This window comes from Cygnus olor, chromosome 11, assembly GCF_009769625.2.
Source record: "Cygnus olor isolate bCygOlo1 chromosome 11, bCygOlo1.pri.v2, whole genome shotgun sequence".
NCBI lineage: Eukaryota > Metazoa > Chordata > Aves > Anseriformes > Anatidae > Cygnus > Cygnus olor.
In genome coordinates, this window is record NC_049179.1 from 7,984,741 (window position 1) to 8,007,797 (window position 23,057).

The window sequence follows — 23,057 nt, forward strand, 5'->3', positions numbered from 1 at the left end:
ATAATGAATTTAAATTCAAATTCATTTCAATGTCACTTTTCTTCAAAGTTTTATTTCTGAAAGAGATGAGATGGTGTTTTCCTACACCTAAGTTTTGATAGTTACTTACTATGTTATTTTATAACATATTTGTATCCTGCAAGACTAATGGAGTAATGTCAAGGAAGAACAAATCTTGGTAAGTTTTTTGTTTGGTTAAATTCTCAGACCAATTATAGCATGTTTAGGTGAAAAGTTTAATGTAAATTGTTATATTGTTAATAATGTAAGTAATAGTAGTTATGGATTTGGGGAAAAGATACATTTTTCCTCTATCACCTTTAGAATAGCTCTATTTGACATTGTACTGATTATAATACCGATTGCTCATGTCATAACATATATAACCGGAAGTTTATTTCAAATTCTTTCATCTGCAGGATGTTCTTGGTTTTGTATAGCTTCTTCAGTCTCATGGGCAGGGAAATGATGCCAACCAATGTTCTATTTTTTTTATAATTTTTAAAATCTAATTTCAAATAATTATGATTAAAAAAGGAATCTCTTCTTAGATATACAATTACATCTGTCATTAGATATCAGTATATTCTGTATTCCCACAATAACTTATTTTAAAGTTGAATTTATAATGATTATCTGATTTAATCCATTAATGTAATTTTTAACTTTCTCAGTATTACTAAGACTAATGCATCAGTAACTTTGTGTGAAAATGCAAAGTACTTTAGCTATCTTCTTTTCTCTTCAAAATCAAAATTTTTTTATAGTCCTCCTTGTTTTTGAATTGCTTATTGAAATTTATCTGAACAGAAAACAAAGTAAGGAAAGGTATAGACTATATATATATATATATATATATATATATATATATATATATATACACATACTAACTCCCTTACTGCATCTTTTTGTTCAATGATGACCGGAGGATACTGCCCAATTATATCATGAGATGTTTGGCAGCGTATTGGCAATGGAGTCCCAATCTTTATACTAGTAACTAACAATTTTTGCAAATCCTTGAAATTCTTTAAGGTGTTTCTATAATCATATGATATGTTCAGATTAGAAAGATGATGCTCAAATCCTTGGTGTCTCCAGCCCATCCTGAGATGTGTTTGAAATGAAAAAAGAAAAAAATAACAGACCCAGAAGCATCCATAAGCTACTTATGTAACTCGTTTCTGAATGTGCTGAATTGTACCTAATGCTGCTTTATATGGCTTTTGTCACTTGGTCAAAATAAATGGGAAAAAAAAATCACTATTTTCAACAGCTTCATTCTCTTTATTTTTATAACAGTTACATCATTTGATACCACTGCATTTCTAAAAAGTTTCCAGTTTGGTACAGAGAGAATGGTTCATATCGTTACAAAACATTTTCTCATTACAGTATTTTGTTGCATGGTTTATTCATTATTTATTATTATTAAATGATTTGCAGATATTAATTAAAAAAAAAAAGTCATATACCCAAGAGACAATTTTAGCATACTTTACAGGAATATTTAATATCTACATGCCTTCTGTTATAATAAAACACCGTGCAGGATGTTTCTGTGTCCAAAATATCATACCGCATTTTGATACTTTGCATAACCCACTGACTGCATCTTACTGTGTTTGATTTGTATACAGTTTTAAACGTTATTATGTTTAGATGACTTTGACAGACTCCTCATGCAGTGACTATACGGGGATACACAGACACTACATGACAATGCTTTAATTACCATCATCTATTACTCACCTATTTCTTTTTCTTCTGTAATAAATGTGCCCATAGTCCTTTCTTCCCACAGTTTGCATCAGTTTATACACTAGGTGGCAATGTTCTGCATTCAAACAATTTGGTATGTATGCTTTCTAAATCATTTCATCCTCATGAGGGCATTCCTTAAACTAAATATGAACTTATTCCCAGAAGATCCTGTCAGGAATTCAAGGTACTTAACACCAGACAAAGTTGCCCAAAGTATTCTACTTGTCTTGACTCTCAGAATATTCATGCAATTTTCAATTTCTTTACTAGCTTCTTAAAACATTAATAGAAAGTTTAATGTACGATCTGCATCTTTTCCAGTTATTTTAAAAAATAGCTGGCAAGTATAGTGCACATTACTTTGGAATTAGCTGTCACAATGGTTCAAAATACTGTTTTCATGTTTTCACATTTTTTAATAAAGCCTTCTTGGTCAAGCAAAGTTGAGGCCAAGAAAGATCCTTATTCTACTACTGAAACACATAGAAGAGAGATCAGGTGCTGGGGTAGGAGTGCAGAGTTTGGTTGGCAAAAGTTTTATTTGACTTCACAATATAACATTTTGATTTTTTACATTTCATCTCCAGCCATCAAAGGTTGTAAAAACAATCCTGCTGTTCCTAGAATACATACCAGGATGAAAACCCATAGAAAAATACGATCAATTACCATGGCAACATATTTCCAGTCATCCTGAATCTGAAAAATAGATCAAATAGCAAGTAAACAAGTTTATTAGATAAGTAAGTTGCATTAGCCATTAGGAGCATTTCATATAGCAAGCACTGATTTTTTTTTCCATATGTAGGTTTTCTTTCATGTATGTACAACTTTCATGTTGCTGTTTTCATTATTAAATTAATTCATCTTGAAGAAGCTTTGTTTGAATATGCTATTTGTGCTAAAGCCAAAAGCTATTTCTTCAAATACAAGGAGTTGTTCACCAAGACACTAAACATCAGGAAGTACAATTTCTCCTCTGTATGCTAATACTGAAAGTGAAAAGCCTCACATTCTTAAGTGATCAGGTTTGCCCAGAAAAAGCTTACTGAAGTAGACTGTTCCTATTGCTCTTTAAGCAGCATGTAGCAGACAAAGATTAATTGGTATATAGTTATTTGATATGTTTCCTATGTAATACTGAAATTTTACCATGTTCTCTGGCAAGATGTAAAACTAATCTCCTTACCTCACATTTAAGAGGGAATGAAGTTTCCAATTTTTTTTCCAGTGGACATTACAACAAGAGTGACATCGAATATATATGTATCTATGTATGTTACATATTAAGAGTAACTACATTAGGTGATCATTTTAGGTACTCTTCAGATCATAATTTAAATTTAGACTTAATTTTTCTTCAGAAAGGGTAATATGAAATGGGAATTTTTTTATTTGTTTTTGAAGTCTTTTGAAGCAGTTCTTGAAAGCAGACTTCTTAAAAAAAAAAAAAAGCATTTTCTGTATCAACTAATTCTAAATCAAGTTCTAATTTCAGCATAAACAAACTTCATCCTAACTTTAAGTGCCTTACTGCATAGGATTTAGATTCAGTGATGATTGTGGTGGTGTGGTTGCTGTTCTTAGAATGTTTGAGGAATGTTGATAAACAGTTTTTGTTTTGTTTTTTAGTGCATCAAGATGCAGATTTATGAAAGATGATGGTCCCTGTCTTACAGCAGTTGTCTCATTTCACTTCATTACTTCATTCCACAGCAGCAGAATAGGAAACGTCTTCACTGTGAAGGAAGTTTAAGTCTTGTTCTCTCTACTGATGGTCAGGTGTAGGGAGAATGTAACTTTCTAAGGCCACAGAAACAGCAAATTCCACTATTAAGATTATAATTTGGAAAATCTACACTGTAAGTCTTGTAGGAGTTGATACTGAGCTGGCTGTCTAGTTACCGTAACACGCTTCACCCTGTATACGTGTTGTCAATGAAAAGAATGCAACAGAGCTGCTCACCAAACTTACCTACATTCAAAGTTGCATGTATTTGTAATATGGCTTGTGTAATTTACTTGTATAAAATAATGGTTGGTATTGTTTTTTTTAAAGATATCTTTTTTTCTTACAAAATATATTAATTGCAAATGCTGTCTGCATTTTGAGTAATAGTAAAATACATTCTTACCTCTTTTGCTTCGTTCTGCATTTTCATATTTTCTGCGATGTATTTAACACTTTCAATAGCATCTCTCATTTCTGGTGACAGAACTGAAAATGAAAACAGAGGATCTAGAGATTCAGAGCTTGAACTTCTTGTGAGATTGCCACTGAAATCTGAGAACTTCATTCTCTGATATTGGCAACAGCTGCATGCTATATCTTGACATACAAAGCCATCTTTGCAGCATTTGGTTTCAGAACTGTTGAAGCAATTTAAGTTTGAAAACTCGGAAGTGTAAAATGGTTTTGACTTCTGATTAGTCTCTTCATCGCTGGCAGGCCTTGTCATAAACATGATCCTGGGAAGTAAGTTCAAGAAGATGGTTCTCACCCACACAGGCATTGTGTGTGTCTTGGGTGTTCTGTAGTGTACATTAAGTACAAATACCGTAATGACAATAGACAGAGTTACAAATATCATAGTGAAAAGGAGGTATTCCCCAATCAGTGGAATTACCAGGGACGTAGAAGGTATAGTCTCCGTGATAACAAGAAGAAACACTGTTAAAGATAGAAGGACTGATATACAGAGTGTCACTTTCTCACCACAGTCTGAAGGCAAATAGAAAACTAATACAGTCAGAAAAGAAATCAGTAGACATGGAATAATCATGTTGATAGTGTAAAATAAAGGTAAACGCCTAATATAAAGAGAGTATGTGATGTCTGTATATATCTCTTCACAGCAGTTATATTTGATGTCATGTTTATACCCAGGAGCTTTAATAATAGCCCATTCTCCACTCTCCCAGTAATCTTTCAGGTTCATTGTAGAGCCAATTAAAACCAAGTCAATCTTGGCTTTATCGTAAGACCAGGAACCAAACTTCATGGTGCAGTTCTGATAGTCAAATGGGAAGTAGGTTACATCTATTTTACACGAGCTTTTAAATATAGCCGGGGGTATCCAGGTCACATCACCTGTGTATTTCAGTAGGGCCTTTGTCTTGTCATCGACCTGGAAATCCCCAACTGCACTGTAAAGCAAATAAAAGTAACAGAATGTAACTGATCCAGGTAGTTTCATGTAAACAGTTCATATACATTAGATCTTTAATCTGGTTTGTGAAAGGCAGCAGTTATGTGCTGATGTGGAACTGAACTGCATATGCAGCACTGTCAGTGGCTGTCATAAATTTGCACAGTTAAAAATTAAAATAAACAACTGCGTAAATTTACTGTGGAGAATTTGAAAGGTAATATTATCTTTTACAGGAACAGGACTCAGTGCAGTCAATATGCAAAACAGCAAATGTGAGATCAAGCAAGTCAGAACCCAAGGGCTGATAAGAGGATGTGCAGTATTGGTATTTCCACCTCATCTGTGGACCATGGAGGTAGTAACTATAGATAGAGGGATTAGGGTTGGGGTGTGTCTTTGCCTGAGTAGTGTATTGGTGTATTTTTTCTTTAAGTCCCACATTGTTATCTTGATCTTATAAGATCCATGTGACAATTTCATTTGTTCATATGAAAAAGTAAAACTAAAAAGGTAGTTAAACTTCTTTGGGTCTGCAGTTAGAAAAGGAGTGTACAAAGGCATACATGTAAGAACAGCAGTAGGGAGATGTGAGATGTTGAAAAGCAGTCTTTTTCAGCAAGTCCAGTGAACTTGCTGTTTGTTTGTTTTTTTTAAATAATAAATATCCTCCCTTCTTCCTAAAGAATACAGTCATAGAATGGTTTGGGTTCGAAGATCCTTAAAGATCACCCACTTCCAACCCCCCTGCCATGGGCAGGGACACCCCCCACCAGCCCAGGCTGCCCAAAGCCCCATCCAGCCTGGCCTTGAACACTTCCAGGGATGGCGCAGCCACAGCTTCTCTGGGCAGCCTGTGCCAGTCCCTTGCCACCCTCATTGTAAAGAATTTCTTCCTTATGTCTGATCTAAATCTCCCCTCTTTTAGTTTAAAACCATTACCCCTGAATTAAGCTTGAATTAAGAAGATAAACATGCAAGAGTCTTACTTGTTATATAAAACAATATCTGGCTTCCAGATCTGGCCAGATGGTACTCGGATGAATTCAGCACCTCCATAGTCTGCTGGATTCCACCGAAGCTTGTAATCATTCCAAATCTAATTATGGAAGAAGTAAGTCTACATTATGTTTGTGATGAAATTGAAATTCTGTGGACCAAAGTCAAAACAAGTGCTGTCATATTGATTTTAGGGTTGTTTTATTCTGGACACTACAATGATTAGATGTTTCTTAGTTAAACATGTATGTTTAGCGTTTATTCACATGGAGACCATGGGCCCATGGGGCTAAGTATGACTTAGGCATGTACGAGTCCCTGTACAAGGGATGTGTACCCAGTAGATGAGAAAAGATGAAAGTGTAGGATGTGAATAGTAATTTAGGTCTCAAGAAGCCAGGTCCACTGTTAAACAGTGAAAAGGAATTGTTAGGTAGCTCCATTTCTAGACAAGAGCATTGAATGAAGGACCCCTACAGCAGATGGGTTGGGAAAAGCTGCAGGTAGCATCATTCAGCTAAGTAACAGTCTTGTTCATTAGCGCTCATTAAGCCCCAGTTTAACCAATTTGAATATTAAGCTGAAACTAGATATTAAGTTGGTTATTAAGCTGTTATTTACAACAGTAAATATTTGCATTTTCAACCTATAAAGTTCCTTGTAAGTGAAGTTGATACTTTTGCTTTGTTGTCACTTTTGTGGTGACTAAACAGCACAGCATGGCCAGGCCAGGGACCTCCACGCTGAGGTGTTTCCTCTGTACATTTTCCTATCCACCAAGACACTATTTTGGGGATTCCTGAGGGAAAAAATGTATTTGGAGGCACATTAAGCGTTGGAGGGGTGAGGCTGCAGCTGACAACTCTGACCCTGAGTTAAACAGCTGCTTCCCGCGGTACGCCCCGCCTGTACGCGCTGTGGCAGCTAGAGCTGACGGCAGAGGAGGGCAGCGGGGCTAGCAGCGGGCTGTGCGGCCGGTCATGAGGGGGCGGGAGGGGCAGGAAGAGTCCCCGGGCTCCGCGGGCCGCTGGCCGCGGCTACTGGCGGAGGCGCTGAGGCGCCGCGCGAGCCGCAGGGGGGAGGTAATGCGCCCGGCCCGGCGTCGTGACCGCGCTCCCGGTACGGCAACGGTGCTGAGAGGAGCGGCCGGGGCTGGGGCGGGCCCCGCCTGTCTCCCTTCGACGCCTCTCGGGGGCTGCGGTGTTCCTCGGGGGGGGAGGGGGGAGGGGAGTCACGCCGCGCTGTGGTGAGGGCGGTGAGCCCTACTTACGTGCTTGAGCCACAGGTTGGTTTCCATTATCTGATTGACTTCGTCCTGTAAAACAGAGCTCCGTCGGGAACGGCGCCGGCCCTCCCCGGCCCGCGGGCGCGCCGGGGGGCCGCGTACTCACCACCTTCACCAGCTGGGACATGGACACCTCGAACTGGATGATGACGGGGTCCGAGACGTTCTTCACGGGCCGGACGAACTGGTTGTAGTTCTTGAAGAGGGCCGCGTACAGCCGGTGCTCGGCCTCGGAGCCGCCGCAGCCTGTGGGGGCATGGCGCGGTGAGCGGGCACGGGGCCTCGGGCCCGCTCCCTCACGGCCCGGGGGAGGCCCGGGATGGCAGCTCCGCCGCCCCCGGTGGGCGCGGGCAGCCACCCGTGACAGGGTTTTCTCACGTGCATCTCCCCAAATGCGCTCCAAAGATAGTTTGAAGGGGTTACTGAGGAGTTCGAGGTGCAAAACCGCATTTCCACCACAGGCCTAGGCCCCCAGGCCTGCGGGAGTCGCAGGGGTGCGGAGCTGAGGAAGGGGAGAGCAGAACCCCACAGACTGGGCAGTGTGGGAGCAGCTGGAGGGTTTGCAAAAGATTCCCAATAAAGGGTAACTTTCTGCTTTCTAGTCCCAGTCATGTCAGCGTGATAATAGTGGTGATAGCAGGGTGCTTGTTGAAATATGCAAATAAGATAAAAAATTAATAAACCATTGTATTCAGTGTTGTTCAGTGCATACAAATAAATGTGGTCATTGCCTGTTTGTTATTCTAAGTAATGTTTATTTGCAGTATACTCCTTTTCTACATTTTGCTGCTGATACTGCTGCTCATGGTGCCTTGTGGCTGATGGGAAAGCTGTAAGTTGGAATTGTTGAACAACAGGCTCCTTCAGCTGCTTAGAGTGAGGTAGGTGTGAGAAACTGTGTTTCAAACTATGTTTTTATTCCCAGATCTAGCTAGACAACGAGCATCCTGGCAACTGGACGCTATTCAAAAGTCAATGCCCTTTCCTTTTTAGGGGACTCTTTTTTAAAGTCACTGCTGGACAACACGTTTTCTAGTACTTCAACCTAAAATAAAAAAAACAAAACTATTTTTGTATTTTTTGGCTATCACTGTGAATTTGGCAAAGACACAGACCTTAAGTCTGTTGAACAAACTCTACAGTTCCTCTGGAGCACAAATACAAATCTACAGATATTTGCAAAGACACATTTTTTTTTCCTCCAGGCTAGTGTTTTTCAAGGGGGTGAAGACAGGGAAAGCAGAAGTATCTGCAGGTGGCTGATCTGTTAGCAGATGATCTTTGTAAGAGCTTTTCTCTCCCTCAGATGAAAGGTTCCCCTCATGTCAATCTGTATTCAGTGAAAACTTCAAAGACAACTTTATTTTCAGATTAGTGAAATGACTTAAGCCAACTTGCTAATTAAAAAATGAACACACTTCTTTGATACTTTTTAACTATTAGCCTTACCCTAATTATTTTTTGATACCTCATCTCTCAGATTGAGACTTCCTGGAAGAAATACTCAATCTTCTAGATGAATCATGTTAAAGCTAGATTGTAACTACACTTCATTATAGTCAAGCCCAAATTGCCAGACTTTTTATGTGTCACCACCGATCTGATTAATCTAGCACCTGCTTTATCTAGAGAGTAAGCGTATTAATATTTTTTCTTTTTAATGTAAATGCTTCTGTGCTTTCTATATCTGCAGATATAATGCACGCTGTTTACAGCACATATTTAATGCTTTTTAATGTTTTTTCTTTCTTCTAGTCCTTCAGTATTCTACAATATATCAAACCAAATCTTTACATGTATGGTGCACTCACTTCTTAATGTTAAAATGGCTCTGTATGTCTTGTTTGGCATCTTGATTCAGAACTACTTAACCTCTTCACAAGAAGGAATTAAAAAAAACCAAACCACTATGTAACAAAAAGCTGGGGTAGGATTCTGAACGTTTCTTTCATTAGTTTGCAATAAGCTTCAACATTTCTTAAAATAATTGTCACCAAAGCCATCTTCTGCTCACCTCTTTAGTCCCCCCTTTACCGACAAAGAAAAAACAAATTAAGGATCACTCACCTTGAGAGAGAATGCAAAGAGCAGCGGTTAGAAGGAGAGCGTGTATGCTCTCCATGGTGTTATGAATTACTGTCTGTCGACAGAGGCTGCTGAAGATGAGCTGAGCTGCCAGGATTGTACGAGCATAGGAAGTATGGGCAGCTCCGCTCCTCCGATGCGTGAAATGCCTGGAAGCAGCAGACGGCAGGACCCTGAGCACAGTTCTGCGCAGTGAGCTCCCATTAGACTTGCTGTGCTGCCCCCTTTCCAGCTACCCGGACTGTCAGAGCATTGAAAACAGCAAATAAATTGCAGACAGAATAGATATTATTGTAGGCAAAGAGTGGTGTCCTGGCAAGATTAATAAGCAAGAGTCCATAAACTGGTGCGTAAACGAATCTGGTACTCTGACGAGGCTGAAGATTTTTCCCGTCAGCTGCTATAGAGGATTTTTCTTTAAAAAATTCTCATGCCAAGCTACTAGGAGAAGTCTAGTTAATGAAAATCTTATAATTGAATTGTGCTGAAATGGGTTTCGGCATTAGGGACACCTGATTTAGCAGTGAACTGAGATCATGAGACCTGAATTTCCAGTTATGCTTTTAACGTTGAGGTTTTTTTTCTGACTGTGTCTTATCCTTGCAAGTGGTAGTGCTAGGTGTTTCACTGTAGCCTGGTTCTTCACGGTATAAGAAGGATGTTGCTGTTCCCAGGGGTAATTCAGCACAAGCATAACTTCCCAGAATCTAAGCCCAGAGTGATACAGCAGCCAGGGTCTGGCAAGAGCCAAGGGTTTGAGTTGGAGGCCAAACTTAACCAAAGCACTTGAGAATAACTGTTGGTGGACCATCCCTGCTTTAATGGGTTATAAAGGTGGAATTTGGGAAAGGGAATAAGAGCATAGGATCCCAGCCTGATCCCGCAAAACCCCGTTGTTCAAGGAAAAGGAGATGGGAGAGAATGGGACACTGTATTTGAAGTTCTGGTGAAGGTTACTTTCAAACCATAACCCTGTGTAGAAGAGATCCTGGAGGCTTGTAAATTCTCACTGCAGAGGAAGTAGGTTCAATTTTTTCCTATTGTCACGGATTTTCTTCCTGAAGTTAAAAATCAAAACCAAAATGACCCAAAACAAACAAATAAAAACAACTGAAGCTCCCGCCAGGATCTTTTTTAGCAGAGTTTTTATAGTAAAAAGTCTTCAGGGGAGGGAATATTGCACCAGTCAAGAGAGAGAAGTGGGAATATAGGTTTTTGTTTGTTTTTTCTTGGCATGTTTTTCTGAATTTAGACCTTTAAGTAGGAACATGTAGCTGAAGTTGAGGTGTAAGGGATTGCCTTTTTCCTCTTGCCTGGGAAAGGCTTACTGCCAGGGATCATCCCATATCAGCCTTTCAGAGCCATCAGTGTTTGGTTTGTTTCCTCTTCAGTCAAAATCATGGTTTGCAAAGTGGCTCATTCCCCAGGTGCCCATCAGCTTCTTTGTTAACTTGTGTATCGCTTTTTGCCTCCCCCTGGCATGGCCAGGTGGCGCAGGGCTCGTGCACACAGAGCTTGCTGGACTCATCTGGGCAGTGCGAGTGGAGGGAGGAGGGAGAACAGTGGGATTTCATCCGGTTGTGGGTAGTGGTGAGAGGGAAGCGGTGTGAGATGGGGAGCAGCCCCTGGTGGGTGCTTCTGTCCCTGTTGTTAGGGAAGGATAAATGACGACCCCATTTGGCGCTGTGTTAAGAGGCAGTGCTGAGAGAATGAGCATTAGGCTGGGTTCAGCTGCTCTTGGCACAGAGCTTGTTTATCCAGTTTCCTCTATCTCTCAGAGCATCATTCACTCCATCCCCAGACACATGCTCTCATGATAATTTCTGTAATTCTATTAGCTTGGAGGAAATAGGCTTTACTGTCCATTTGATTTTATTATTTTTTCCAGAGAACTCAGCGGTTTTGTCTTGCAGCTTAACCCTTTGTGAACACATTTTCTTGCCTTGCCAGGATTAGCTGTTTTCCCTTTCTGCCTTATTGGTTTCCATGAAAGAGCAACATTATAACTGGGATTTTTGTTTGACTGAGTCCTTACTAGAAATGAGCTAAAGCTTCAAGAATCAGATCCTAGTCTGTGTTCCCAAAAATTCTGTATCCAAAGCTGAAGAGTTTGGAAATGGCTGGTCTGCAGAGGCAGTGAAGAGCCACTGTATCCAGAGGTAGAGGTATTTTAGCTTAATTTGCCTAGTTGCTGAAATTTCCAGCTGTGTTTGTATGCATAGATGTTTTATCTCTAACATTATGTGATGAAGCTCCTGGTGAAATCAGCTCAGATTTGAGGTAGGATTATTTTTCTGGCCAGGGAGAGTGATACGATAAGAACACGTCACCATGACTGCATTGCAGAAGTACATAGAAGAATTTGTATGGACAGGGGAAAGCTCATTCCCCCAAGAACATCTGCAGTAACAAACTTTGTAGCCTTTGCTTTTTAATGATCATGCTACTTTGAAATGACTTCCTTTTTGTTAAGATTTGTTAAGATCAAATCTTGATCAACTCAGGTGATGACAAAAAGAATACCCTCACATCGTACTAGGGAATGGAGGTGGCGCCATCAGAGCCTTTTCTTCACTAGAAGGGAAGCAAAAGCTGGTTGTGCACTTTCATTGAAACAGTTTTAGTGGAAAATATGTTTTGAATGACCACAGTCTTCCTTTTTTAATGAAAATTATTGCTGTAAAAACCTTGAAAAGTGGGAATGTTAAAGTTTATTTTGTTTGATGAACTGGGACCTTATCATATTCATATTATCCTGCAAGAATACATTTTTAATGTTTCAATTTCTCTGGAAAATTTCTGGTTTGAAATTTTGTCAAGAAATCAAGATGGAAAACCCTGTGATTCTTGGACAAGTTAATCTGAGATGGTTTATGTCTTACGTAGGCAGAGCTGCTGAGAGTTAGGCAAAAATAGCATTTACCAATTTGAAACCACAGTTTTAAGAGGTCAAAATTTTGTGAAATTTTAGCAATTGGTGAAATTTTCCATTCTGAAGTTTGCTATGGATGGAATTACTTTTGAAAATTTGACAAAAATGCCGAAGTGGTTTCTGAGAACATAACTTGAGAAAAGCATATTGCTTTACTCGTGATTAAAAAGGAGTAAGGCAGCCATGGTACGTGGAAAGCCCTAGAGCCCACCATATCCTGAACGAGGAGCTTGAGCCCTGATGGGATCTTCCTGGGGCCAGGGGTGTGCCTTCTGAAAGCCCTTTCTGGGTTTGTCAAGTCGAGCCCGGGATTTGCCTGAGCTCTGTGGTGGCTGCTAGCTGAGCTGCCAGATCCTTTCGGAAGCTCTCGGCTGCGCCAGGGGTAATGGAGCTGAAGGCTGCAGTTACAGAGCCAAGCGTTACCCGTCGCTGCTGCTCATAGGATCAGACTAAGTGAGACAGGAGCACTGGGGGCCTTGTTCAGATGTGTTCAGGCAGTACGGGGTGGATGAAGCAAGAGGGTAATTATTGGTAGGAGACTGATGGAGGCTGTGAGAGCCAGATGGAGCCGGAGTGATGTTGGAGGGGGAGAAAAGGAGCGCAGAGGGGTCTCTCAGCATCTGCCTACTGGTGGGCTGCGGGGTCTGAGGACCACTGGCTGCAGCCTCGCTTGCTTGGATGGATGAGTCCCTCTCCCTCCTGCCCTGCAGGTGGGTGCAGTGATTGGAGACAGTGTTCAAGTCTGTGCTTGTCTGTGCTGCCCCTTCCAGACTGGCTGTTCAGGGTTGTAGCAGGATGTAAAGGGGCTTCACCTTTACACTGTGCAGCACCAGCAGCTGCTCTGGCTTCCCTCCGGCTTCTCTGTAAGCAGAAAAGGCTGTGTAGCAGCTGTGACAGTGTGCGCGCATGTGCTTGTGGTGTTCTGTGCCACGGCAGCTTCTGGAGTATAACCTAACATGGGGGAGTGCCTCCCTGCAGGGCACAGGCTCCCCTCTGCTCCCTTGGGGCTGCGTGTGCTCCATCTCATCTCACTGCTGTGAGCAGTCTCACAGTTGCCTGCAGCCAAATAGCTCTGCTATTTGGGTTTAAGAGGGAGAAGACATTTAAGAGGGAGAAGGCATGGAGGAAGGTTTGATCCCTTCCAACTCTACGCCACCCACCAGGCACCATGGGAAATTCCCGGAACAGTTAATGTTCGCGGGGGGGACCAGAGCATTGGCACCCTCTGGGAGAGGAGGATGAGGCAGCTCCGGTGGTCACGGGGCACACCAGCACTAATAGGGCCGTCCCACAGGCCTCCTTCGCCCTCCTGCCCTGTCCTTCACGGCACAGCTTGACGACACAGCCTAAGTGGACTGGAAGGGAGGATGAGAGTGTTACAGCCGTTCCTTCTTCTAGCCTACGGCCTAGGGGAGATGCTGCTGCTGCTCACAGAGCCTTCCCCACCCCACTTCAGTTGCTTTTTCAGTGCATCTTTCTTAAGCTGCTGTGTTGCAGTGCTCAGGCCCCTGGGGAAGGCCACTTCTTCAAGCACTCCAGTTGCAGGTGGTGGCACTGGGAGCAGTGGGGCTGCAGCAGGGGGCAGGGGTGGCAGCAGTGCTGGGAGTGTTCAGCACAAGGGCTAGGAGCAAACGCAGGGGTCAGCAAAGGTCCTGGATTATCTCTGAACAGTTGGAAAGGCTTCTGTGTGAGTGGTTTGGCATGTTGAAATGTGCAGTTGTCTGTAGCTGCTAGGGAATGGTGATCTAGGTAGGGATGTCGCTTAGTTCTGATGAGGGCAAATAAACCAGAGGTGTCTTCACCGGCAGCTTGCTGAATAATACACGTTTAAGTATCTGCTAATCCTCCCCTGGGACGGGTCGGCCTCAGGTCCCTTTCAGAAGAACTAGTAGGTTTTAACAGTTTGTTCACCAGTCACTAGTTGTACCTATCAGTGGTGGTAAAATTGTTCTGTGTCCTGACAGCGTCCCTAGCAAAAGCTGAGGTTGTTTAGCTTGAATCAGCGGCCCACTTCTCTTTGTGGAGGTTATGAGCTGGCTGGGACAAAGTTTGGTGAGATTGTCCTATGGTGGGAGTCTTAGGCCCTGATCTGCCCTTTGCTGAAGGCTTAAAGACTGTAGTGTGTTAGCTAATGATAGCTTTCATAGCTAATTTGTTGAGGGTGGTATTTAAACCTGTGTTAACATCTCCTCAGCAAAATGCACAGATATGTTTGTTCTCAGGTGTCTAGCCTCATTCCAGCCACCTTTCACAGTTGTTGTGTCCTCTAGATGCTTTCCTGGAGTTTCTTTCAGCCTTTAGATTCGTGAAAGCATATGTAAACACTACTTACACGAGCTGTTAAACTTGCAGGAACATTTCAGGACTAAATCTATATAAAGGAGAAATTTTACATTTTATTTATATTTCATCATTGAACAGAGCATATAAACGTTTGTTAACAATATGTTAATTTGGCCTCTGCTGATTGATCTAGTAGCAGAAATGGCAAGGTGAGAAACCTGTTAGTGGTTACCTCAGAGGTATGGCTCTGTTTCTCTGTTCAGTCTTAAATATCACACTCAAAGCAGCTAAACAGTGATTCCACCTGTCGAGCTCTTTATAAATCAGACACAAATAGTTTTGATGCATTTGAAAGAACTAAATACCTTCTTTGAAGTATGGAAAGTGCAGTATTCTAAGGAAAGAAAATGGCTTTCCTGAAGCAATGTATATAAAATACCTTTTAATAAATAATCCTTGTGAGCCAAGCTGGCATATTGTACAGTAAATGCCTTTCTCTGTAATGTTCAGACGTCAAACAATTGACAAAAGGGCCAAGATACCACCAGAAGTCCTGAACTTGTTGGAAAAAAAGAAATGTTTTTGGATTTTTTCCTATCACAATAATCTAGCAAGTCAAGTTCTACTTTCCACATCCCTACCATAAATCTGATGTGAGAGCAACTCAGCTGACATCAGTCCGGATTTAACAGAGGGGAAACAGAGCAAAAAGAGACCCAGCATCTATGTAGGCATTGACAGTTTTAAATGACAACTAAGGGTTCACGGCAGCAATGTGGTTTTGAAAAAGTGGCTGCAGAAATAATCCAACAGTCCCAAGGACACAAACAAGGACGAATATCCAGAGAAACAGCCTGTCCACTACCATGGCAACATACTTCCAATCTTCAATGACCTGGAAAAAAAAAAAGCCAATTAAAGGTATTAGCAATTTGTCGTATTCTTTTGCTTTTCCTCTTGCTGATGCAGAGTCTTTGATTATGAAAACAAAAGGAAATAAATCTCAAGGTTCAGGGAATAAAATCACTTCAGACTTGGGAAGGATTCTTTCTCCTGCAACCATTCTGAGCAGTGGAGAAAAATACTGTAAATTTATCTAAGATGTCTTTGGTGCGTCAGTGCCTGGTGTCAGTCCGGAAGGACCCACACTACAATCCAATTAAGGAATTTTTTCTTTAATTTTAGTTTGCAGATGCTATTAATCTCAGTGGACAAATACAAACAGTATTTACTGCTGTTAAACAAGGTTAGCTTCTGAGTTCTTCTCTTATCAGCAGTCTTCTTAATCAAGGGTTTTAATGTGTATTAGTACTGTTGTTTTTATTAAAATCTCTTTGGCCTTGCATGTGTTGAAACACAACATGAGCCTTAGTTTCTGTTCTCAACCTGAAGTGACTTTGAGGCTATTATCGTAAAGGATGAATACATCAATCTTCATTTGCATCTCCTCTGTCATTGATTCTAGTTACACGTGGGACATCATCACCTCAGTGACTTTACCATACTCGTCAGTTATCTCACGTCTTACATTAGAACATTATATAGATTTCTTTCAGCGCACCCTTCTAATTTCCACTGCTGCTAATGGGAATTGTGCACTTCTGAAAAGAGGCTATAGGAAATGTACATGAGCGGTTGTTATCAGAGCGTGGTAATGAAGATTGCAGAAATTAAGTTTATGAATCCAGAAAACAATGATACGTAATATCAGAAGACCCTGTGTAAAAAGCATTCAATTCATTTTTAATGCATGAAATACCCTCGGAAATTGTTCTTAGCCTCTAATGGAGGCTCTGTAGATCCTTTAATATGCAATATATTCTTGCATGAGTTTCTGAGGTATTAGAATATTTTTTTCCTGCTCTGTAAAGCGTGCCTCTGTTCAGTCAGTTCCAATATGTATAGGCTCATGTCTAACATTAACTTCTGATCTTCTTTATTTATATTGACAGTAATTTCAGTTAATAGAAAACATGAACTACTCAGCAGCATATTCCTCAAGGGACTTCTGCAATATCAGAAGCCAGACTATAACATTATTTAGTCTGCTGGGCTGAAGGAGGGAGAGCGCAGCAGGAATATAGAACCTAGAGTCTGAGTGGGATCTGGGACTGAGCGGGGTCACAGAGAGGATGCCCGACAGTTTTTCCTAACGGTGGTCTAAACAAATCCGAACCACTTGAGTTTTTCCAAGCATTATGTGCAGTGTATTTATATCAGCTTCAGTGTGCTAGCTAGTTACACATGAGTAGGGCATGTGAACAGGACACCAGCAACACTTGAATCCTGTACTTCTCATAGCTGATAACAAGTCTCACTTAACTCAAACGGAAGAAGTAACGTCTCTGCTGGCATTAGGGTTTTGATTCTACCCACTGTATTTGCCATAACAGAGCAATATAATGTCTTGCTCAGTTATGGACAGAGATCTTAGGATGAAGGTGTCTGCAAGTTGTTTTCCCAATTTTACTAAATCCTTCTTCTGTGCACACTTAGGTAAATTAAAGCTTGAGCTGCAGGTACGTTGTTTCTGGTTAACATGGGCTGATCATGTTAAAGTCTTTCTGAATACATTGGGGAAAAATATTCTTAAATGGCATTCTCCCAGACCTGGAACTCAGTATTTTTTTTCCCCCTGCCAGACATTACTTGAATGTCACAATGCAGCTTTTTTGAGGATGTTTTGTGATTTACTGGGTAACCACCATTCTCTGTTTTTTAGAAACATCCAAGTTACTTTCTAGGAAAGCATTGGCTTTACCAAATTACTATTCATTAAGTTGTTTTAATGGCAAACGTTATTTCATCTGACAACCTATGGCTAGAATCTCTAAAATCTTCAAGCTAGCTAGGGAATTCAAATCTCCTTCCTAAAGAACAGCATGCTACAGAGGACAAGGGATGAAGTTCGGAAAGACCAGGATGATTTCTCATTTTTACTTACACTTTGGTCGTTGTCATCACTTTTCATGTGCTCTGCTATAAAACTGACTCCATCAATTGCTTCTTGGACTTCAGGAGAAAATTTCATGCCTGTTCTTAACCTGAAATCTTGATGGTTGCTGACATTGTCAAGAGTCTCAGTGATTTTCATATCATATTTTTTGGCAGAAGCTGTGTTCACAAAGTAAGTAGAGTTCTTGTACAAGATGGCTGGGTCTATGGAAAGATTCTCTGCTCTCATCTTTTTGCAGTTGCACAGCTTTTGCCGTGGAGAATTATTTTCTGGACGCTTCATGAACAGATAGGCTGGGAGTCTTTCAAGGAAAACCAGCTTTACCCAAGGAGGCATAGTGTGAGTGCTTGGAGATCTGTGGTGGACATTGAGTACACAGACACTGGTAACTATTGAGAAGGTGACTAGTACCATTGTAAACATGAGATACTTCCCGATCAGCGGAACATCCAGAGATGTTGGAGGGACAATTTTGGAGATCAGCAGTAAGAACACAGTCAAGGCAAGCAACACAGATATGCATAAGGTCATTTTTTCACCACAGTCTGAAGGCAAGTAGAACACCAGGATGGCTAAGGAAGTAATTAGCACACAGGGAATGATAAGATTGATGGTATAGAAAAGAGGTTTCCTTTTAATAATGAAGTCATATGTCACATCGACATAATTGGGATCCAAAGGATTTACAGTCCTTCTTCCTGGGAGTGCTACAATGTCCCATTCTCCACTGGGTGTGAAGTCATCCATGCTTGCCATGGAAGTTTTTAGTACCATATCAATTTCTGTATGATCATATGTCCAAGACCGGAACTTTAAGGTGCAGTTTTGTTGATCAAATGGGAAATGCTTAACCTCGATCTTGCAGGCACTCTTGTAAATGGCTGGAGGCAACCAGCGAATGCTTCCATTATTCTGTACGATTACATTTGTGTACAGTGAAACTTCGTATGTGCCATCGGCACTAATGAAACAAGGGAGAAGAAAAAGGAGAGAAGACCAGCAAACATTAAAAGGAAAAACAGTTCAAAACAGAAAAACTCGCATTCTTTGTCTTGTGGGCCTCAATTGTTGCTAGAATTAAAGCTTAGGAAGATTTCAGTTTTGAAATCTATGTTGTAGGCAGCTATAATTTGATAGCTGCATTTCTCCCAGTTAGAAAACTGGTATTTTGGCCAATGCTTACAGAAAATTATTTTCATAAAATGGTTATTAAATAATAAATTTGCATGTCCATTTTGTCCAAAGAACTGAAAGTACTTTTAAATATTTTTTACGGTAATTAGGGCTTACTGCATCTTTGAAGGCTGTGTAAAAATGAGATCATCCAGCAAGAAAACAGAGGTACCTTTGGTCTGGAACACAGCCACTGCTAAGAGCATACAGCAATACTCCTAAATGACTTAGACAAGGAAATAAGGATGTGCAGTGCTAGTTAAAAATGCAGGGAGAGTGCAGGCAGAGGAAATGTAATTATGTAGTTTATAATTGATTAGCTTGTTCCAGTTAATGCTTACGTATTACAAAACCAGGCCAGACAAGCCACAGGGTTCTTAATGCCCACAAATGATCTTGGCTTTGTATCTCCTCCAAATTCTGAACTTCCACCAGGAGAGTCTCCTGTGTTATGATGGGTCCTTTAATTCAGGGAGAGGATCATTATCAGTCAGTAGTCAGTACGGTTTCTTTCCCAGTGTTTCTGGGCAAACAACATGGGATTGTTTATCCTATGAAGTATCCTGAGGCAGAAATGTGGTCAATTGTGAGAAATTTCATTGAAATCTAGTGTTTCTTAGTATATTCACTGCATCTTTTCAAGCACGCTATGCAACGCCTTTCAAACTCAGCCAGTCCTGCTACCCAAGGAAATTGTAACAGTAGGGAGGAGGAACTTTCAGTGACTCTTTATTGACAGAAGAGGAAACTCAATTGCTTTTATTAAAAGTGGGTTAGACACTTGTTAGGCTGCAAAAGTGAGTCTGGACTAGATACATCCCATTTCCTTTTGGATAAACAGCTACATTTGTAAAGAAGCGCATACAATTTAGCAACAATATGTTATCTGCAAAACTAAAATACCAAATTCAAAGTGTAAACAAAGGAAGTTCAACTGACTGATTAAATAGCACCCTTTTACTCCAATGGGAAATTTGCTCCTTGGGAGTTAATAAGAAAGTCTAGTGAATCACCTGTCCATTGACAAGTCATAAAAATAGAGCTATTTCAGTGCTAAGGTTGATTTTCCTGAGCAAAAAATTGCTGCAAGTATCCAAGGTTTGGCACATGTATAGCTGCTCTCCAGATTGGTTACACTTGGCGATGCAAAGACGTCCTGGAGCCTAGCACTGCTGAGCTGAGACCCTTGCAGCTAATTCATGTAGGCAGTGAAACAAGTAAGTGCAGAAGTGAAAGGCTACAGTGTGTAAGGGTCTTTAGTTGGTTGCCAGTCAATGAGTGTATATATATATATATATGTATATGTATTTTTAGTAAAGAAACTGTATCTTGTCTCTCACGTCTCTATTTCCCTGAGTTAGATTTACAGTTAAGCCATAATACTGCATAGACTTCTGGGCTGAGAATATGCAGGTGCTTTTGCTTGCTGCCCCTGCCTGAGCTCGGAGACTGAGGCCAAGCTGCTGGTGCTGTCTCAGTGTCCTCCACAGCCCTCTGTGCAGCCTGCATTTGGGCAGAGCTGTGTGGTGCAGGAATGCTTGTCTGTCTTCCTTGTTAGGACCACCATGGACTGACTCCTGCCTACAAAACACTGCTCCAGCAGAAGAAAGTTACAGGGGGATTGGTCTTCACCTAAAACTTTAATTTCAAGCTTTGTACTGATGTAAAAAAACAAAACAATATGGTGTGGCTAAAAGCTTGTTTCTGTACATTTAGGAAGCCTTTAAAAAAACGTTCCTTGCCCTTCTTACAATCCACTAAATGATACTATTTGGGAAATAAGGAAGAAGGAAGCCGGGGGCGGGGACACAATTTAGCAGAACAAGATTTGACGAGGCAGAGTACATCCTAAGCCACTAGCTGAATTATTTTGTGACTAATACAATAGTTTTTAGTATTTAAATATTTCTCAAATCTGATTTCCAGTAGTAGGATTCCAGGGACTTAATTCAGTTATATATAAACTTCCTAGGTTTCCCATCTGTACATGTTAGTAAACCACCCTGTGTTCATGAATTCATTGGTCTTCAAAGTATCATGAAAGTGTATTATAAGTTTTGGTTATTGTGGTTTTTGTTTGTTTGTTTTCCAAAAAACTTGATATTATCTACTTCAAGGCTTTGCTAGAGACTTAAAAAAACAAAAAAAAATCAGCAGTTGTTTGTCTGAAAGAAAAATCGAACTATGTTCTAGCCCCAAGGTTTTATTTTTCTTAGTACTGTGAAGCAGTGGGGTCAAATGTTGACAGATTTGTTATGTATTCTTATAATTGACTTTTGAATGCTTTATGAAAATAGAATATAATCTGGTTTTGAAAATTAATATTAACTCATGGAGTTCTGTTGTCTGTGAGCTTGAAGCAGATTTATGTCCTGTAGTCTGTGGTGGAAGGAGAGAAGAAGTAGGAGATAAAAATGTAGCACAGTGCCTAAGATGTCTGATAGACTTCCAGATGTCTTTGTTGAAACCTGGTCAGTGTGCAGCTGTGCTTGTACTTACAATTCATTCTTTCCAAGTAGTCTAATCTGATAAAGACTTACGTCTCGGTTGTGAGCCTTCTCATCGATCTTCTGGTGTTGTAACAACTCATGCTGCAGACTCGCCAGAGGTCTGCTAGAATCTCTCTGCCTAGAGCCCCGATTTTGCTGAAATGATCTTTAAGGCCAGTACCTCAGTCAGATGTACTTGATACTGGCTAAAAGGTCTACCATTTAGTTTCAGACTTCTGTCAGACCTACATCATTGGTTCTGATGCTTTTTTCTCAATATGTGGTTAACATTTTGTTTGCTGTCTGTATAAATTAGGGATGTTTTACTTACTTATTGTAAAGCACAATGTCTGGCAGCCAGATGTGTTTTGCAGGTATTCTCAGCGTATTTATTCCTTCATAGTCAGAGGGCTTCCAAGCCAAACGATAATCAATCCACTCCTAGAAGAATAATTATACATTAGCAATGGGAGTATCCAGACCAGCACAAACAAAACAATCACTGTGATGTAGGGAAAGCAGTGCTGTTTGTGGTTTGCAAGATCATGCCTCTGTGGGTTTTGTTACCTGGTTCAGCCAGACATTTGTAGTCATGATCTGCTCCCGTTCATTCTGCAGGGGAAGAGACAGAGAAAAGCTGTCCTCTGAAATGTTCCATTTTATTGCAGTAATAAGATTTATTCTTTCTGGGCTTTCAAGGATATTTCCAACTGTACAGAATGATTTTGCGTGGTGTATGTCAAAACAGGCAGTTCTCTGCTGGTAGATGCCCGGCTTTGTGTACACACTGATAATGTATAGTAACCCCACAAGCAGGTAGCTCCAAGTGGCTTTTAACAAGGACAGTTGTGACTGGTGTGAATGCCACTCCTTGGGAACAATTTCTCCCCTGCAAGCTGATTTTTTTCCCCTGTGGATCTGATTTGAAACAGGAGGCAAACTTTGGCCACCAAAAAGCTCTAGAAGAATTTGTGTAGGGTTAATGTAAGGTTTGCCATGTAAGCTCTTATCTAGGAGGTTCATCTTCATGAAACTAGTAGGAGTTTCTACCAGAAGACCTTATAGCGGTCTTTCAGTACCAAAGGGGGCCTACAAGAAATCTGGAAAGGGAATGCTTTGTCAGGGAGTCCAGCGACAGCCCAAGGAGTAATGGCAAGCAGTGACATTATGTGCACAGCCCAGGAGAGATCCTGACCTGCTGTAACTTACTGCAGCCTTACTGAATCCGGAGAAAGATCTTGATTTTTGATCAGTGGGTTTGTATTGGATGAAGATCTGGCTGCTGTCCTTAGGCATAGATAGTTGTAGCTGCATTCTGAAATAAAACCTGCAAATTGCATGTATGGGCCCTGCCTACTACATGTTATGCAAAGTAGAAAATAGTGGGGACAGAGTAACACCAATCTAGCTTTTACTTAGAGTGCTGTGTACATAGTAATGAACTAAAAGGCATAGCTTAATTTGAGCTTACCACACTGATGAGCTGTGCCAAGGAAACCTGCAGTTCTATAGATACCAACTGGGACGAGTTGACAGCTGGGCGAATTAACTTATTGTACCTGTCAGGACTCAGTAGGTGGTTCATTAGCTTTTCTTCAGCATCTGCTGCGGTGCTTCCTGTAAAACATCACATAACAGGGTTACGGAAGGGACACCAAGTGGCATGATGTAGAGATCACGGAATTCCTGTGCATCGGGTCATCTTCATGAAGTAATGAGGGCTTTTGATTTTCTAAAGACCATCGTTTTGCAGGAGCAGAAGGGTATGGTGCTTGCACCAGTATCTGTTCTGCTGAAGCTGACTGTCTTTCACAAAGCATAGATCAAAAGCAGATAATTCAGGGCCCTATGTTTTTTTTCCCCCACAGTAAAATGCAAAGCTCAGAATGATAGGTACTTTTGGGAGTGCGTTCAGAAACTAGGAGGAAACCCACCTTCTTAA

At 40.9% G+C, this 23,057-nt stretch overlaps 2 protein-coding genes and 1 long non-coding RNA gene across 4 annotated transcripts in view; 1 reads left to right on the forward strand and 2 right to left on the reverse strand.

Moving 5' to 3' along the window:
• On the reverse strand, positions 1 to 10,198 carry CHRNA3 (cholinergic receptor nicotinic alpha 3 subunit). Its single transcript, XM_040570650.1, has 6 exons — positions 9,265 to 10,198; positions 7,304 to 7,443; positions 7,183 to 7,227; positions 5,903 to 6,012; positions 3,900 to 4,911; positions 1 to 2,463 (listed from the first exon to the last, which is right to left on the reverse strand). Exons 1-6 carry the CDS (start codon positions 9,317 to 9,319, stop codon positions 2,335 to 2,337), a joined length of 1,491 nt encoding a protein of 496 aa, XP_040426584.1. The 5' UTR covers positions 9,320 to 10,198; the 3' UTR covers positions 1 to 2,334.
• Positions 7,132 to 23,057, forward strand: part of LOC121076378 — a 23,583-nt gene continuing 7,657 nt past the window's right edge. Inside the window, exons 1-2 of the long non-coding RNA XR_005823485.1 lie at positions 7,132 to 7,197; positions 7,962 to 8,078. This is a non-coding gene — a long non-coding RNA (uncharacterized LOC121076378). The remainder of the gene's footprint in view (positions 7,198 to 7,961; positions 8,079 to 23,057) is intronic.
• Positions 14,628 to 23,057, reverse strand: part of CHRNB4 (cholinergic receptor nicotinic beta 4 subunit) — a 12,846-nt gene continuing 4,416 nt past the window's right edge. The window contains exons 2-6 of one of the 2 annotated variants that reach the window (XM_040570651.1): positions 22,587 to 22,732; positions 21,683 to 21,727; positions 21,447 to 21,556; positions 17,442 to 18,414; positions 14,628 to 15,392 (exon numbers count right to left, since the gene is read on the reverse strand). In XM_040570651.1, the coding sequence (XP_040426585.1) occupies positions 15,252 to 15,392; positions 17,442 to 18,414; positions 21,447 to 21,556; positions 21,683 to 21,727; positions 22,587 to 22,732 (1,415 nt within the window). In that variant the 3' untranslated portion in view covers positions 14,628 to 15,251. Of the gene's footprint in view, positions 15,393 to 17,441; positions 18,415 to 21,446; positions 21,557 to 21,682; positions 21,728 to 22,324; positions 22,733 to 23,057 lie in introns of those variants that run through there. The other variant, XM_040570652.1, reaches the window with a different exon arrangement.